The 15,849-nt window shown below is 39.6% G+C and overlaps 1 protein-coding gene across 2 annotated transcripts; it reads right to left on the minus strand.

Moving 5' to 3' along the window:
- Positions 1-1,609: 1,609 nt before the first annotated feature.
- On the minus strand, positions 1,610-9,278 carry LOC137190875 (homeodomain-interacting protein kinase 2-like). 2 transcript variants are annotated; one of them, XM_067600584.1, is made up of 15 exons: positions 7,779-9,278; positions 6,677-6,934; positions 6,384-6,575; positions 5,791-5,972; positions 5,570-5,693; positions 4,680-4,790; positions 4,487-4,555; positions 4,095-4,282; positions 3,769-4,005; positions 3,583-3,653; positions 3,362-3,476; positions 3,211-3,281; positions 2,834-2,948; positions 2,601-2,757; positions 1,610-2,443 (listed from the first exon to the last, which is right to left on the minus strand). In XM_067600584.1, exons 1-15 carry the CDS (start codon positions 7,824-7,826, stop codon positions 2,399-2,401), a joined length of 1,983 nt encoding a protein of 660 aa, XP_067456685.1. In that variant the 5' UTR covers positions 7,827-9,278; the 3' UTR covers positions 1,610-2,398. The 2 variants fall into 2 exon arrangements, with proteins under 2 accessions (XP_067456685.1, XP_067456683.1); XM_067600582.1 differs by lacking the exon at positions 7,779-9,278 and having other exon boundaries at positions 2,601-2,754; positions 6,677-7,073.
- Between the last annotated feature and the right edge of the window lie 6,571 nt (positions 9,279-15,849).

Below are 15,849 nucleotides of genomic sequence, written 5' to 3' on the forward strand. Positions count from 1 at the left end.
AAACCAGTTGGAGACACAGACAGTCTATGGCTGGAGACAAAAAGAGAGCTAACAGCTTCAAGGTGTATGAATACTGGACTTACCACTTGTATTCAGCCGGCAACATGACTCTGAATGAATCCTGTTTGCCACATGTGTAGGAAGGAAACTGTTTGCTAATGTGTTAGCCGTATTTTGGCTGTAATAAGATGATGGCTGCATATCTGTCAGCTGGTTTAGATGTTTTCTGCCACCTACCAACAAGACATCAATTCATGTAGCTTATGAGGTGCTGTGTTGTAATACAGAGTCATATTTTCTTCAGTCATCTTTAGCTGTTTGCTATTTTTAATTTCCTCAGTAACGACTGTTTTTAGCCACACTAGCAGCATGAAACATCTCAACAATAGATGGATGGTGTGCCATAGGATTTTGTACAGATGTTCATGGTCCCCAGAGGATGAATCCTGCTGATTTTAGTGATCAGCAGACTTTTTCCTCTAGTGTCACCATGAGGTTGACCATTTTTCAATGCAATTCAATCGACCACAAACCCTAAAACAGGTGAGATGTAATGTAGGGAGACAATAAATAAGTGTAAGGATAAAATCTTACATACAATAAATCAGTTTATTTCAAATTTAAAGCCCAGATTTAATATTCAAATCAGTTCAAATGATTTCCAAGTGATGCATCGGCATAGAGAGGTAGAAAACAATCCAGAATGACTGAGCGCTTATGATAAGATCAACACATGAAGTAGTTTTTTGCCTAAAACCTTAGTTGAGTTTGTGTTTGCGTAGGCATCATGGCTACCTCGTGTGTCCTGCATTCATTGGGAGAGTTGTTTGTGCGCGTCCTCAGAAATCCATGAGATGCAATTCAGTGCATGACCGGTGGGGGCAGTATCACAAAATAAGGTCAGCTGCAGTGTCCGGTCACAACAATGGTGGAAAGTTTCAAATAGAAACTCATAGAGCTTGTCTGCAGCAACCCTCATCTACAGTATATGATGTCTATATGCCGATGCTTGATGCCGCCGCTGCCATGATCTCAACATAAACAATATTGTAAACTTTCTCAAGAGTGGCCATGGTTTCCGTTTCGTAAAGGCAAGTATATCTGTAAAGCTGTTTAACGAAGAGTGCAAATGTTTGTCAAACTCTGATTAGTTTCAGTGTGCGACTCGTTAACAGCTGTGCAAACAGCCATAAGTTCAGGAGTTGAATGAAAAATAATACAAATAGAAGTTTTTGAGATCATTTAAAGATAGATTTGAGCATCACTGTGGCTCTGTCATGAGACGCTTGAGTTGTGTCGCCCAAATACACAAAATGAATGAAGGACAGGTGAGGTTTGAAAACCTTACAGCAGCTAGTTACAGAGAAGCACGTTACCTACAGGTTTCTATACACTTATTTTATTAGAACATTTAGTTAAGTAGTCTATCAATAAAATAAAATGTAAAAGTCAGAGAAAAAATCATGATACAGTCTGGTTTCAGGCTGTATTTCAAGTTAACAAATGCATATTCAGTAAAGGAAACATTTTATTTTTTTTCAGGCTCTTTATGTGTGTATGTGTGTGCGCACATGTGCCCATGAGAGAAAAAAGAGTGATAGAAAGCAAGTACACATGCACAATTATTTATTTACAACCAAATCTATATCCTTGTCCTGATCTGTAGTCCTCAAACTTCTTCACTCTGGCACTGTTCTTCATCTCTGGGTCCTTCTGGCCGAAGTTACATCCATGACCTAAAAAAACAATGACACCATTTGTTAATTTTAAAAGTGACACTCACAGGGAAGTGATACTACACCTGCTTGTTGTCGGTCTCTGAATCCTCATCAGACACCGTTTATTCCCTCGGAGACTTGGTCTGGGTCCTCGTCACTGGAGCCTCCTCAGAGTTCAGGAGCATTTAGCCTCTCGTGGACTCCTGTGCTTGCAGATAGAGAGTCAGACTTGCAGAGCATCTTAATCTTCCTCACTTCATCTAAGTTTTGTGTTTCTTTATGACTTTAAGACTTTGTCCATTGTTTTTTTTTCTTTTCATCTTATCTTGACTTGTATTGTATTTTGTGTTAATGTGGATCCCAGGAAGAGTAGCTGTTGCCTAGTGTAATGGCTGATGGGGATCCTAATAAACTAAACTAAACTGAAGCTCTAGATCATATCTAGACATTTTCTGGCAAAATGATTTCAAGTAAATTGATCCCAAGTGAGTATGTTGACATATTAGAGCATACCTCTATGTATGCTCATTAACATTTGTTCTACATCTCACCATAATTTACAAAGTTTCCCCAAACTACCCACAAATGTCTCATCTTGATACAGGACATCTAGCTGAATGGCTGACTTGAGCCCTGTTATAAAGAAGTCACAAGTGATCTTATCTGCATGTCGCTCCAGCTCATCCATGCTCATCTTCCTCTCTGGTGACGTGGTATTTGGACTTCTGCAAGGATACAACGTTATTTGAATCTCTTGAATTTGGGCAGCAGTCAAATCAAATCGAGTCAATTTTATTTGTGTAGAATAGAACAAGAAAGACAAATGACAGAAATACAGCATAGAAAACAGTAAAATGTTAACAGTAGATAAATTATACATACCCATTGGCCGCTGCATGAGGGTATAAAAGAGGCCCAGGACCTCTGAGGTTCCGTTATGGCCTCACTGGACGGAGCTTCAGGTGGAGCCTCTCTGGAGTCCTGAAGCAGGCTCATCTTCCTCCTCTTCCTCTCTGGGGAGGCACTGTCTGGACTTCTGCTAAAAACCAAATGTTGTTTTAATCTCTTGAATTTTGAAACTGAAATTAAATGAAAACAAGTGAAATAATACCTACCTGTTGCCGCCGTGTGAGGCCATAAAGGTGTCCCATGTCCTTTTCCTCTGAGGCTCAGCTTTGGTCTCGCTGGACGGAGCCTCAGATGGGGCCTCTTTGGAGTTTCGAAGCAACTCTGGAAAAAAGGAGAAAGAATAACAAACAGGTAGTTATTACGCTGAAAAAGCTGACACTTCTGAAATATTATCACTTAATTTCAGACCTGAAGATATCATCCACTGAAATTATTTAAAATAAATTGCAAGTTGTTGCAGTGTAAGTAGAAATGGTGCAACTGAAGAAAGTGGTGAGTTTAGTGTGAAACACTCTAGTTACAAAGTGACAGTGTTGACTTCACATGCAAACACATGATCAAACCCACATTCAGATGGGCCTACCTGTTTGTGTCTGGACATCATCAGGGTTAATCTTCCTCCTCTTCCTCTCTGGTGAGACACTGTCTGGACTTCTGCAAAGACCAAATATTGTTTGAATGTCTTGAATTTTAATATAAGTTAACAGTATGTACAGATTTAATAAAATACCTACCTGTCGCTGCTGTGTGAAGCCATAAAAGTGTCCCACGTCCTTTTTCTCTGAGGCTTCGCTTTTACCTCCCTGGATGGAGCCTCAGATGGAGCCTCTTTGGACTTCTGAGGCAAATCTAAAAAAGACAGAAGGAAGAATATAATATCATATTTTACAAAGTTTCTGATTAACTAATTTAAAACCAGTTGATCCCAAGTGTGTGTTGCTGAAGATTAACCTACCTGTGTGTCTCTGGATGAGATCCATGTCCATCTTGATCCTCTTTCTTTCTGGGGAAATGGAGTCCGGACATCTACATAGACCAAATACTATGTGAATCTCTTGATTTTTAATAGTAAAATATTCAATAATATACACATATAGTAAGTATACAGTAAAGTCAGTGCAAAAAGATCTACAACACTTACCTGTCATCGCTCTGTGAGTCCCTCATTCTTTTCCCCACAGGTTTGACGGCAGATGTGGTCCAGATGTGATGGGATCCCACCTGGAGGGAGATGTTGGGCTGGTCCTGGCCGGTGAAGGTGAAGGAGGCCTGCGGGTTCGGGCGTGGCTGCTGGATGGACTGAACTTCAGAGCCTGAGCTATCTGAGCTGAGACTCTGATGCCGACAGACGTCCATCGTTTCACTGCATGACTGAAGACTGAAAGACAATAAATCAATAAATTAAACAACTTAATTCATCCACATTACAATGGTGATTTTAAACATATCATCTAAATGTAGACTTACTAGAGGCTGTCGGGGTATCTGGCTGCGATGTCCCTCATGGTGATGAACGGGTCCTGAAGAAGCTGGCTGGGTGTTATCCGTTTAGCAACGTCAAACTCCAGCATCTGCTTCAGTAAATCCACGAAGTTCTCCCGGTCGTTGATTTCAGCCATGATGTCCTCGTCTGACAGATGACACACTGGGCTAACCTGGATCAGAAAAAACATATACGTCAGCAAAATCTTATTTACAGTACCAGTTGAAAGTTTGGACACACTTTCTCATTCCAGTGAATGGAAAGGTGTGTCCAAACTTGACTGGTACTGTACATTTTACTGGGTCATGGTGGTACTTTTGTGTCAAATGCTTTCATTCTAAAGTACTAAAAGTGTGATGTTCGATGAATTTCCTACCGTCTTAATATCATCCAGGGAGGTGAAATACGTCTTGGAAAAGCTGACGATTCCGTATTCAAATGGCGTCTAAAGAGAGGTCATATTAGAGTTAGTTAATCTGTCCAAAGCATAATGAGTGTTAAAGGTAGAAACAAAGACAGACTGATGGAAAGACGGAGCTAAAGAGGTGAAAGCCTCTGAGTGTTGGTACCTTTAATCTCCACTGACGGTCACTCTTCTGCCGGAAAAAGCACCTGGTCTTGACCCCGTTGTTGAGAAGCTTCTCCGGTAGCTGACCCTGAGTCTGTATAATATGTCTTAACTGTAGGCACAACAAAGTTAAAAAGTCAGTTACAGTTGGTGCATAAGAGAGATATTAAGATTTTGTAAATTTTTGCTTTTCCAACAACTATTATAGAATTGCTTCAGTAAAGCTCACTTGCTAAGAGAAGTTAGTTTTACGCTGTTCTTAACTAAATTAAAAAAATAGTGTGACAGGAAAATATTCTTATTTGCCTTATTGCCAAGAGTTAAATGAGAAGATTGATACCATTTATGTCTTAGTATGGATCTCAAGCCATGAGGCATAAAGACTGGAAGCAGGCGAAAAAGCTAGCGTAGCATTTTCTCGTAGCTTTACATTTCTCTTTGTGAATGGACAAATGAGACACTATGTGTTAATTAAAGGTTTCTAGGTGCTGCTAGGCATTTTGTAAAAACATCAAGGTCATGGTTTTTGGGGGAGGTATGCACGCATTTTCTTTGGTGAGAGAATCAGGCTAGCTGTTTTCTCTTGCTATCAGTCTTTAGGCTATGCTAAGCTAATTGCCTCCAGCTCCCGTTCTGTACTTAATGCACAGACCTACCTGTGGTGTCAATCTTCTGATCTAATTCTCATAAATAAAGCAAATTTATCCAAACGCTAAACTATTTCTTTAGGATATTGTTTGTATACAAAATTAATTTTAAGTTTTAGTATGTTAAAAAATAGCATGTGCACCACTATGTGGTTATTCTACTTAAACTGCTTATTCTTGGCTTTTTTGTCCCTCAAACACAATGAATGGAACATTTTTGTTGACTTTTAAATTGTACACTTACCATGTCATATTCACAGTTACCAGGGTACAGCAAATCGCCCAGGAACAGTTCTGCAGCCATACAGCCGAGAGACCACATGTCGATGGCCGCTGTGTATGGAAAGCCCAGGATGACCTCTGGGGCTCTACAAAATGAAATATAACACATTATTTTGGTTTTATATTTTTGGCTTCTTTATCGGTTATGTAATCTAAAGCCAGAACTCTGCCATAGTCACTTACCTGTAATTTAGTGGCTGAATGTCCGTGGCCCAGTCTGACTGTGAGACACGGCGGGCCAAGCCAAAGTCGATTATCTTCACCCTCAGTGGCTGGTTGATATGGTCCACCATCATGATGTTGTCGGGCTTGATATCGGTATGTGCAACTCCTAGGCTCCTCAGGAGTTGCAGGGCTGTGGCCACCTGAGGTCATGAAGAAATCACATTTGAGTTGAACTACAGTACATTGGCACAGTTGATATTTTTGAATAGCTTTTAAGGGCTTTGCTAGAAAGGTTTTAAAAACATTTGAGGCTGAGCTCAGTGTCACTTAAGGTCAAATTATTATCATGCAGTAGAACAGAAATAGAAGGATCTACAGTGTAATGCAGTGGAGTACAATACAATAGTAAAGATTACTAAAGAAGTAGAGAATAAAATAACAAGAACTCCCTTCACTAAAATACACTCATATGACCAACACCACAAAAAATGCCCTCAAAAATGAATCTCTGACAAATACTAAACAATTTACAGGTTACTACTAAACCTGGTGGATGATGTATTGCTTTACCCTACTACAGCTCTACTATGTCAATCACAAGTAACACCTACCTGATGCAGAATTGGGCGGATTTCCTGAACGAGGAGAGAACAGGAAGGTCTCTTCTCCACGAAATCCAGCAGACTTATGTCCAGCATTTCAATCTCCAGACAAACGCTTTCTCTGTCGATAAAGGCGTCGTTGTATCTGACAAAGTTGAATTTGTCGGAGTCGAAAGCCCTCAGTTGTTCCAGTATTTCCACCTGGGGAACAAATGAGATGTTAGATTTGAGGTCAGTACAGTGTATAGTGCTTTTGAAGCTCTGTGCAAATCAAACTGTGATACACATCACGTCTGTTCTACCTCATTCTTCGCCTGATCTGTGAAGTTGCAGTCCTTCACCATCTTCACAGCCACGGTTTCCATGGTGGCTGTCTTCAGACACTTGGTGACTTCCCCAAAACAGCCCTCCCCAAGAAAAGACTGAACCAAATAGTCAGAGGAGGGAGAGGAGAGCACGTCTAGGATGTCTTGGGAGGAGGAAGAGGAGGAGGAAGAAGAGGTGGAAGAGGAGATGGTCTCCCATTCAGATGATGTAGGATGATGATGATAATTCATAGACTGGAGGAGAGCAGGAGAGAGTAGACACAATATGAAGTCATGTCTTGTCCCATACAACATGACACCAGCAATATACTGTACATATCCATACAACATGACTTGATAACATTTTATATTTAAATATAAGTGGTGAAAGATGGGTTGCAACTACCTAAGCTTATATAGTTACTTAAAGGATAGATTCACAATTTTTCAAGTCTGTCGTAAAACAACAGTCAGGTGTCCGTATGAACACTGAAAAAGGTTTTCCTCGCTGTAATCATTCCTCCTGTTCATACTGGCTATTAAAAGATCCCCTTCAAATGCACTTTAAGTGATGGGGGCCAAATATAGTACCAACTTTGGCACTTTGGCACTAAAAACACTTACCATTGAAAGATATCTACTGGATTGGACTAATTCAGACTGCTGAAACTTCATATTGGCTTCAAATACTCTTTTAAGTACATTGTTCCACAGAAGGAGGCTTGTGGATTTTGTCCCCCATCATTTATATTGTATATTGTACATTACGAAGGGATCTACTGATGATCAATATGAATAGAAGGAATGATTACAGCAAGAAAAACCTATTTCAATGTTCATTTGGGCACCTGACTATTGTTTTATGACAAACTTGAAAAATTTTGAACCTTAAAAAATATTGTATCTGTTTATCTTCTAATATCAGCAGATCCATGGACTCTACTATACATTATATGTCAATAAAGTGGGACTAAATTACATAATTTGTGTGAAAATGTGCTTTGTATTGACATTGTATCATAAAGTTTGAGATCACTTGTCTTTAAGAAGGAACTTGGGACTTTTTTTGTACTCAAACAAACAAATTTGATCAACTCACCATGGTTTCACTCGATTGCTGTGACGATTTCTCTCTGGTTCCAAACATGGTCCTCTGGAAATCGAAACGTCGAAGTCGATCCTCTCGCTGATGTGCATCAGTTGAAGTGCAGTTTATATGAAAAGTGGTGAGTTGAGTCTCCTGCTGTACTTTGTTGCATCACTTTGATTCTAAAGGTCATTATGATGTCACATTTGTGGGAGGGGCAAGTAGAGCCTTTGTTCAGAACTATAGATGTCTGAAAATGACCGTTGCCCGGGGCAACCTGTTGTTTTTGTTTTCCTAATATTCAGCTGAAAAACAACCATCAGCTTAAAATCCACATTGATGCACAACATTTAAGAACACAAGATTTATTTTTCTTTATTAAACATATGTGATTGCACCACTGATTAAATTAACACACTTCTCTGGACAGAAAAAGGTTAATAACACAAGAAATGTACATTTCAGTCAGATCTGTATGTTTCATGTTCAGTGGAAAATCAGCAAAAACTGCAAATTTCTTCCTAATCTATGAGCCGCAGTCATTGAAAGTTGATGCACAACTGCCATGAAAAGTGCTGTGTGTGAAAGTTCATTCTTGAACTTGGACATAGTCATTTTTACCAACAAAAACTCAAATCAACGTCCACTTTCTAGCTAACAAAACAAAAAGGCAACATATTAGAGTGCACAGTAAGCACTGATTCAGTGATATGCAGCTAAAACTGTGTCTAGATGTCTGGCTTATAATCAGGCTAAAAATGAAAGTCTTTTAAATGTCCAGGTTACACTTAACTGTTGTTTCAGCAACATTTAGGACTAGCTACAAGTTCAAGTTCACTTGTCCTTCCAACTACACCCACATATTCTGTTTCACTAGGAAATACGTTATAATACAGAAACTAAAAACACTCAAATCTCTGTTTTGCTGTGACTTTAATGTGTGCTAGTTGGTGCAGGAGGTCAACTTCATATTGGAGCTACAGGAAATTTCAGGGGATCACCAAAGACAGTTTGATTCATCCTCTGGTGAATGTTTGTACAAAATGTGATTGCAATCCATCAAATAGTCATTGAAATATTTCAGTCTGGACCAAAGAGGTGGACCAGCCATACCTAGAGACTCACCACTGCTGCTGTGGCTAAAAATACAGCTGAAATAAAATATTGTTTCTCTCAGGACCAGGGAATAAAAACTGTCAAAGCATCAGACAAAACATAAAAAGACCAAGACCCTCACACTAGAGCCCTACCGTACAGTTGAGTAATACAGTTCAAAATTCATAAAAGAAATAGTTGGTTATACTATATATATTCATATATACAGATACCAGCTTGACATAACAAAGTAGGTCAAAGCAGGGCTTTTATTCACTGTACTGTTGCTGCACATAAGAGTCATCTGAGACATGTTTCCCTCAGAAACAGTGGAATATGTGTCTGTTTTTTTTTTATTAAATACATCAAACATACACAAACCTTCACTGCACTCATGAATCTTGATGTCTTATTTACATGAACAGACGACTGTGTTGCCAATAAAATTAATGCAGAATCCTCTAATTGTGTGAATCTACTCTTAAGGATCTACTAAATCCCTGCACCTTAAAAGATGTAGCACCTGTGTGCATGTTGCTTTCTGTTTTACCATGATTATTACCACTAATCACTGTATATATTCATCATCATCATCATCATCTGTCACTATTATCATCATTATCATCATCAGCTGTCATATTTCAGCTCAGAGCAGAAAATAAATCAAGAACAGCTTGGACCAGATATCCAGGTGCATGGTCGTGATTGTGATGCTACTTATGATTACAGCCATCGTTATCATGTTATGATTGTATAGACAGTCGTGTGTTTTTTGGTCCTTGTCACTCACTGTACCGCTGGATGAGTCAGACAAAGGACAGTGAAGAAACAATGGCTCTGAGGAGGTGGGGAGAGGAGAGGAGATGAGAAAGGACAAAGACGAAGGCAGAGTGGGAGGGGAAGGGAGGTGTCTTTGCATGGCTCCTTCACCCCACAAGCCCCTGTGGTGCTGTGAACCGCTGGCCTACTTTAGCCTTCTCCATTTTTTATGACACACACGCTTATTGGCACATAACGCTATGATGCTGCTACACTGACATACATACACAGCCATCACATTGCAGTTTGGAGCATAAGACAGCAACCTGTCAGACAGTATGACGCACACACACACACACACACACACACACACACACACATACACACACACACACACACACACACACACACAAAAGCAACATTTATACACTGATGAGCATGCACGCACAGCAGTGAAATGTCAACTATGAAAATATGCATGACCACACACAACCTGAACTAGAAATGCCGCCTCATGGTTGTATGCTACCCAGACTCGTATAATATTTGTAGTGAAGGAATTTAATAAAAGGTATTAAGTGTATTTTCCTTGTATGTGTTCACATACTTGGCCAATAAAGCTGATTCTGATAAAAACGCAAAGTTGTAGCCATGACAGTAGACGATGCTTCAGATATGGACGTTACTGCAAAGAAGCTGCAAATTCTAAAATGTGGATGCTTCACACACATCAAAAGATCTATAACAGTTTCAATTTGGGCACCAAGATTAGTGTCAACAATTAAGTATCCGACCAAATTTGAAATATGTTCACAATCTCCCCTTCTGTTCCTGAGTTATGGTGTTAAATAATGGCTAGAAGTGTTTTTGCAGAACATTTTGATGTCACAGTGAAGCTGACCTTTGACCTTTTGGATATAAAATATCATCACTTCATCATTTTTATTTATTATATTATTATACTATTAGACATTTGTGTGAAACTTTGTCATAACTATCAAATGAATTCTTGAGTTATGGCCAAAAACGTGTTTTGTGAGGTCACAGTGACCTTGAATTTGACCACCAAAATCTAATCCTTGAGTCCAAGTGGACGTTTGTGCCAAATTTGAAGAAATTCCCTCAAAGCATTCCTGAGATATCGCGCTCATGAGAATGGGACGCACAACCTGAAAATATAAATATACAATGACTGGTTTGCAGTATTAACACAGTGCACCACCAGAGTGTTTCACTGAATCAGCTTTTTGTGCAGGTGCACTATACATGTGATGTATATGCACGCATTAAATATTGCATACAGAGTGTACTTTGTTCACCCACTTACTCTCACTGAAATGAATTCTGCTCATTTGAATTACAATTTCATCTCTGTGCATGCCGTTAGCTTGCCTAGCTTATATAAAACGTAACGTTAACGTCGGCTAACGAGTTTTAGTTCTGAGTCTCCGATATTGGGACGTTCTGACAGCTACAATATCTTTTGACTTTGCAAAAATAACTACATTAGTGTCAACAAACTGGTGGTAAAATGTCTAAAGCCTCCACTGGTAGTTATTTCTAAATAAATCAAATATTGTTCTGATCCCAGTCAGTTTCTGTTGTAAAGTCATAACTGCTACAGGCAGGTTTGAGGTATTCTCCCTCAGTTTGAGTCTTGTAGTAAATCAGTCTGTGAGTGCCGTCACTTACCTGTGTTGTTGAGTAATTTACTTCATATGGTCACAAAAAAGATTAATTTTGTTAAGAATGTGAGAATTATAGTGTTATGAGACATGTTAAATAGCTGCTAAACTAATCAACTGTATGTCTTTGGTAGTCAATGCTGATTTCTAATCGCATGTGAATTTATGTTTGTTTTGTTTTTTTACATTTCGTGTTCAAGACACTTAAACTTATTTATCTGTTACTTCATCTGGAACCTGTAAAAGAAGAAAATGGTTAAAACTAAATAATTGGAAATGGAACATGGAAATAAACTCATAGATTAACTAACCTAACATCAAAATAGTTATGATGTTGCCATAGGTTTTATTGATGTTGCGTAACGTGTATTTGCTATCTCTCTACACAAATGCTGATTAAAAAGGAGCCACAGTGTTGATTAACCGCTACAAATATATAACAACAACCAAAATAGCTAATTTAGGCTATTTCTGTCTACTGCAACAGGGGTATTCAATCTTGATGACGTACATTTTGTCCATCAGGTCATGTTATCTCATTAAACAAGTGCTATAGCAGTCTGAATAAACGTAAAACAAAGCACAGGACTCCTCCCTGGTGAATCTGTGAAAAGTGATAAGTGAAATGTCTGTTATGTAACCACTATTAAGTCGGGCAATGGTTCCCAAAGCAAGAAACACTACCTCGATTTTTTTTTTTTTTCCATCCTGTTTCAGGTTTTGCAAACGTCAACAGCTGACTGTACACAAACTTGGATCCAGGCTGTTTCCTAGCAACACAATTCTGATTAGATTATGTATTTGGTGGTGCAGGTGGTTGAGGTTACGATGGCAAAGCATCCACAATCATCACTGAGCCAGTGGTGTCGCGCACCGACCTGCCAGACAGAACCTTGGGTGTCACAGGCTCATCAACGGTAACTGTGGAGCCATCGCTATAGCAACAGGCTCCTCCAACAAAAGGGCAAGGACCTGCAGCGGTACAGCTGCTGCAGGGTTTAAGAAGCACACGCAGTCATATACACACAGGTGGATGTATTCGATTTTCCACATGATGAAAAACACACAGTCACTGAAATACAGCAAATGAAGAAGTGTGCACGTTTTAGAGCACGTAAACACACACACACAGATTGCCTTTATGAGCCTGGTTTGGAATTATATTTTTAGCCCTACAGAGTATTTACATATTTTGCAGCTGCATATTTGTAGACTGACTTTAACAATAAGAGCAACAACTAGTGGAGCAAAAAATAAGCAAATAAGTGTGAGGTTGTGTCCGAAATCACTCCCTATATATGAAATAGTGTGCCATTTTATTTGAGTGTCTGAATTAAAGGGGACATATTCTGCACATTTGCAGGTCTATATTTTTATTCTGGGGCACTACTGGAATATCTTTGCATGATTTACAGTTTAATAAACTACTTAATTATCTTATATTTACCCTTTACTCAGCCCATCAGTTCAGCTCCTGTCTCTTTAAGGCCGTCCTCCCGAGGAGCCCACTCTGTTCTGATTGGCCAGCTCTCGGAAGCTGAATCAACCATTAAAACAAACTATATTTGTAGGATTTCACTACTTTTTCTTGCTCTTTAATCAAAATGTGAACTTCTCAAATATATCCATAGTTCGAGCCCAAATCTGATCCAGATTAGAAGAGTAGACAATGCAAACAAACATGGAAAACCCTTAGCAACAACCTTAGCAACAAAGGCTATGCAACAGACACATTATTATAGATCTCACTGCTTTTCTTGGCAAGACGCTCTGCATAGCATTCAAGCACTAGGATTGGCCAGGTGTCCATGCTTGTACCGCTAGCCTGCTACTTCCTGTCTGTATGTTCTGTAGAACTGGGAGTTAACAGCTTGAGTCAAGCATAGAGGCTGTATTATGTGTAGCTTGGAGAATATAGCAATATGGGGCACTGAATTTGATGAATTTACTGTTTATCAGACCACAAATGAGACAAGAATTAGCAAAACACACCGAGTCTCTCTCACTTGCTCTTTTCTTTACCGTCTCTTCCTGCTGGAGATAAATTAACGGAAAGCAGCTGTTGGTGGTTTCAGAAGCAAGGCGGCCGTCTGGCAGCTCAGGGATCCCATTTTGCCCTCGTCTTTCTTCCTCGTCAGATATCTTTTCCCAGGACTGCTGCTGGTTCTGCACTGAAGAGCTGCATGCCGGCCAGAGCGCGCTGCAGGATGGATAGACGTGTTGCCAAGGTCCGCCATTTGAACTGCAGTTTTGGGACATTTTGGAGGTTTGCACCGTCCTCCAGCACCGGCCGCCCTCGCCTCAGCTCCCAGCACCAACACCACACCAGTTATTCTTTTTTATTTCTGGGCAGTGAAAAAGTAACGGCATGTACACTAATTCCTGCTAAGAATGCAAGCTACAGCTGTCAGCGATGACACAAAATGAAGATGATTGATTCGTGTATGAAATATAGATTTAGTGCAAAATTCAGGGTCTCTGTTATGAAGGGAGTAGTAAATGATTGAAGAGAGTGTAAGTTTCGTCACAGAGTCTGTATGGTGGTCTTTTCTATCCCGCAAGCTGCTAATGTGGCTAAAAACCATCAAGTGGAAGTTGAAATCTGAGATGTCAGAGACGGTAAATCAGAGGGATTGACAGATAAAATACAGAGAGAGAACCAGAGAGAACGGTTGAGCTGTAAAGTGTAAAGCTCATCAGTTGTGGCAGATTCAGTGCAGATGTGGGATGCCGGAGGGAGCGGCCATGTTAATTATGAAACACTCTGGGGAAGGAGTGTGTTCACTTATACACACACACATATATTATACAGTCATGCTCAGTGTGCACACAAGGTGAAGAGCATAGCTTTGGTGTTTTGCTGAACCATACAGGACCATGAGTGCTAATGAATGTATTTGTATGATCTATAAAAATGTGTATAAACCCACTGAAGCTTCACTAATTTATTTACACTCTTCCCCAGCGGGAGGCTTCATGATGATACTGGTTTTTTTTATCATAGCTAGTAAAAAATACTAATTTTCTGTGGTTTTATGGTGTTTTATGGCTTATGGTTTTCTGATATTTTCTTTTCTTTGTTTTTTGGAGGTTCATTTAGTTTTTATTTTGTTTCTTAGGGAATTCAAACAGTGCGGTTTCTGCTAAATTATACAAAATTGTCCACTCACAAATTAGCCTTTTGTTTCTTGGCTTTTCCATGAGTTTTATTCTATTTTTTTTTAAAATCCTAGATGCTAGAAATCCCATGTTTTGGCCAGGTGACACCCCTGCTTTAAGCCATCAGCATATCCAGTCAACAAGAATGGTAAGAAAACATCAAATACATCACATAAGTTTCAAAATGAACTCTTCTCACCTCTCAAATGTGATGCAGGTCAATGCAAAAGGACAAACTTAACATCCAGACTTCATCTTATTGTTTGCTTTACTGACGCGAGAGCAAATTCCAACAGACACATGTCAATCATGTTACTCTCCGCTGTCAGTATCATTCATATTCTTTGTATATCTGTACACGCTGAACATCAAGGGAGAGGTGAATGAGAAATATGCACCTAAATATAGAGATCAGACATCAGCAGTATCACGGCAGATTGTGAAGTAACTGTAAGGGTCACTGGTTTGAGCCCATGTGTCAAGTTTAAAATGCCCTTGTGTAAAACACTTCCTTCGTCCTCACTCGCTGTCAGATATTCTCAGGCGGAGCATCAGCAAAATGCAAATTGGTCAGTTTTTCTTGCTTCTTTAGCAGGCAGCTGGTTTGTCTTCAGACTGTTTTCTCTCTGCTCTGGAAACCAGTCCATGACAGCAGTAGCTTGGAGGTTTGGGAGTCTGACTTGGGACTGGATGGTTGCCCGTTTGAATAACTGGCTGACTGCAAAATAATCAGACAAACACTCCCCCCAACAGCTACTGAATTACCCTTCAGCTGGCTGCTTCAAAGGGAAATATATTATCGGCATTATCTATAGATAAAAGCTTTTGGTTAATTTTCTTTTAACGCTGAGCAGCTGGACTTTTGTGTCTCTAAAAAAAAACAGCCCAAGATTTACTCCAAGTGCCAGAAGCCTGACCGACTGTGAAAATGCAAGACAACATCCCCTTAATTTTAACCAGGCTAGTAGCATTAAGGCGTCTTTATGCCTCAAACAAAGTGTTTGTCTGATCTTCGAACAGCGTCTGAATCCCCGTCCCTCCACACCTTTCCAACATACGCGTGTGGAGTTTAAAGTAGGCAGGATTTGAACTTCTTTCTCAAGCTCCTTTTATTTCATACCACCACTTCCTTTGCTTTTCGTACATACAAACGAGTGAAACACCATGAATGCTTTTGAGGAGAGACTGTATGAAAGTGTGAAGGTATAAATACATTTGCCTGATACATCATACAAGCTAGTTTGTTTTGGAGCCTGACCTGTACTCTAAGAATATCTGTATTTCAGGTCTGAGTGCTTCTACACAACCTCAGCTGTACTTTGAAATCAACACTAGCTAGCATGGTCACACAGTAATGTACATGTAATGCTAAACAGCATATAGCC

This window comes from Thunnus thynnus, chromosome 10 (assembly GCF_963924715.1).
Source record: "Thunnus thynnus chromosome 10, fThuThy2.1, whole genome shotgun sequence".
Classification (NCBI taxonomy): Eukaryota; Metazoa; Chordata; class Actinopteri; order Scombriformes; family Scombridae; genus Thunnus; species Thunnus thynnus.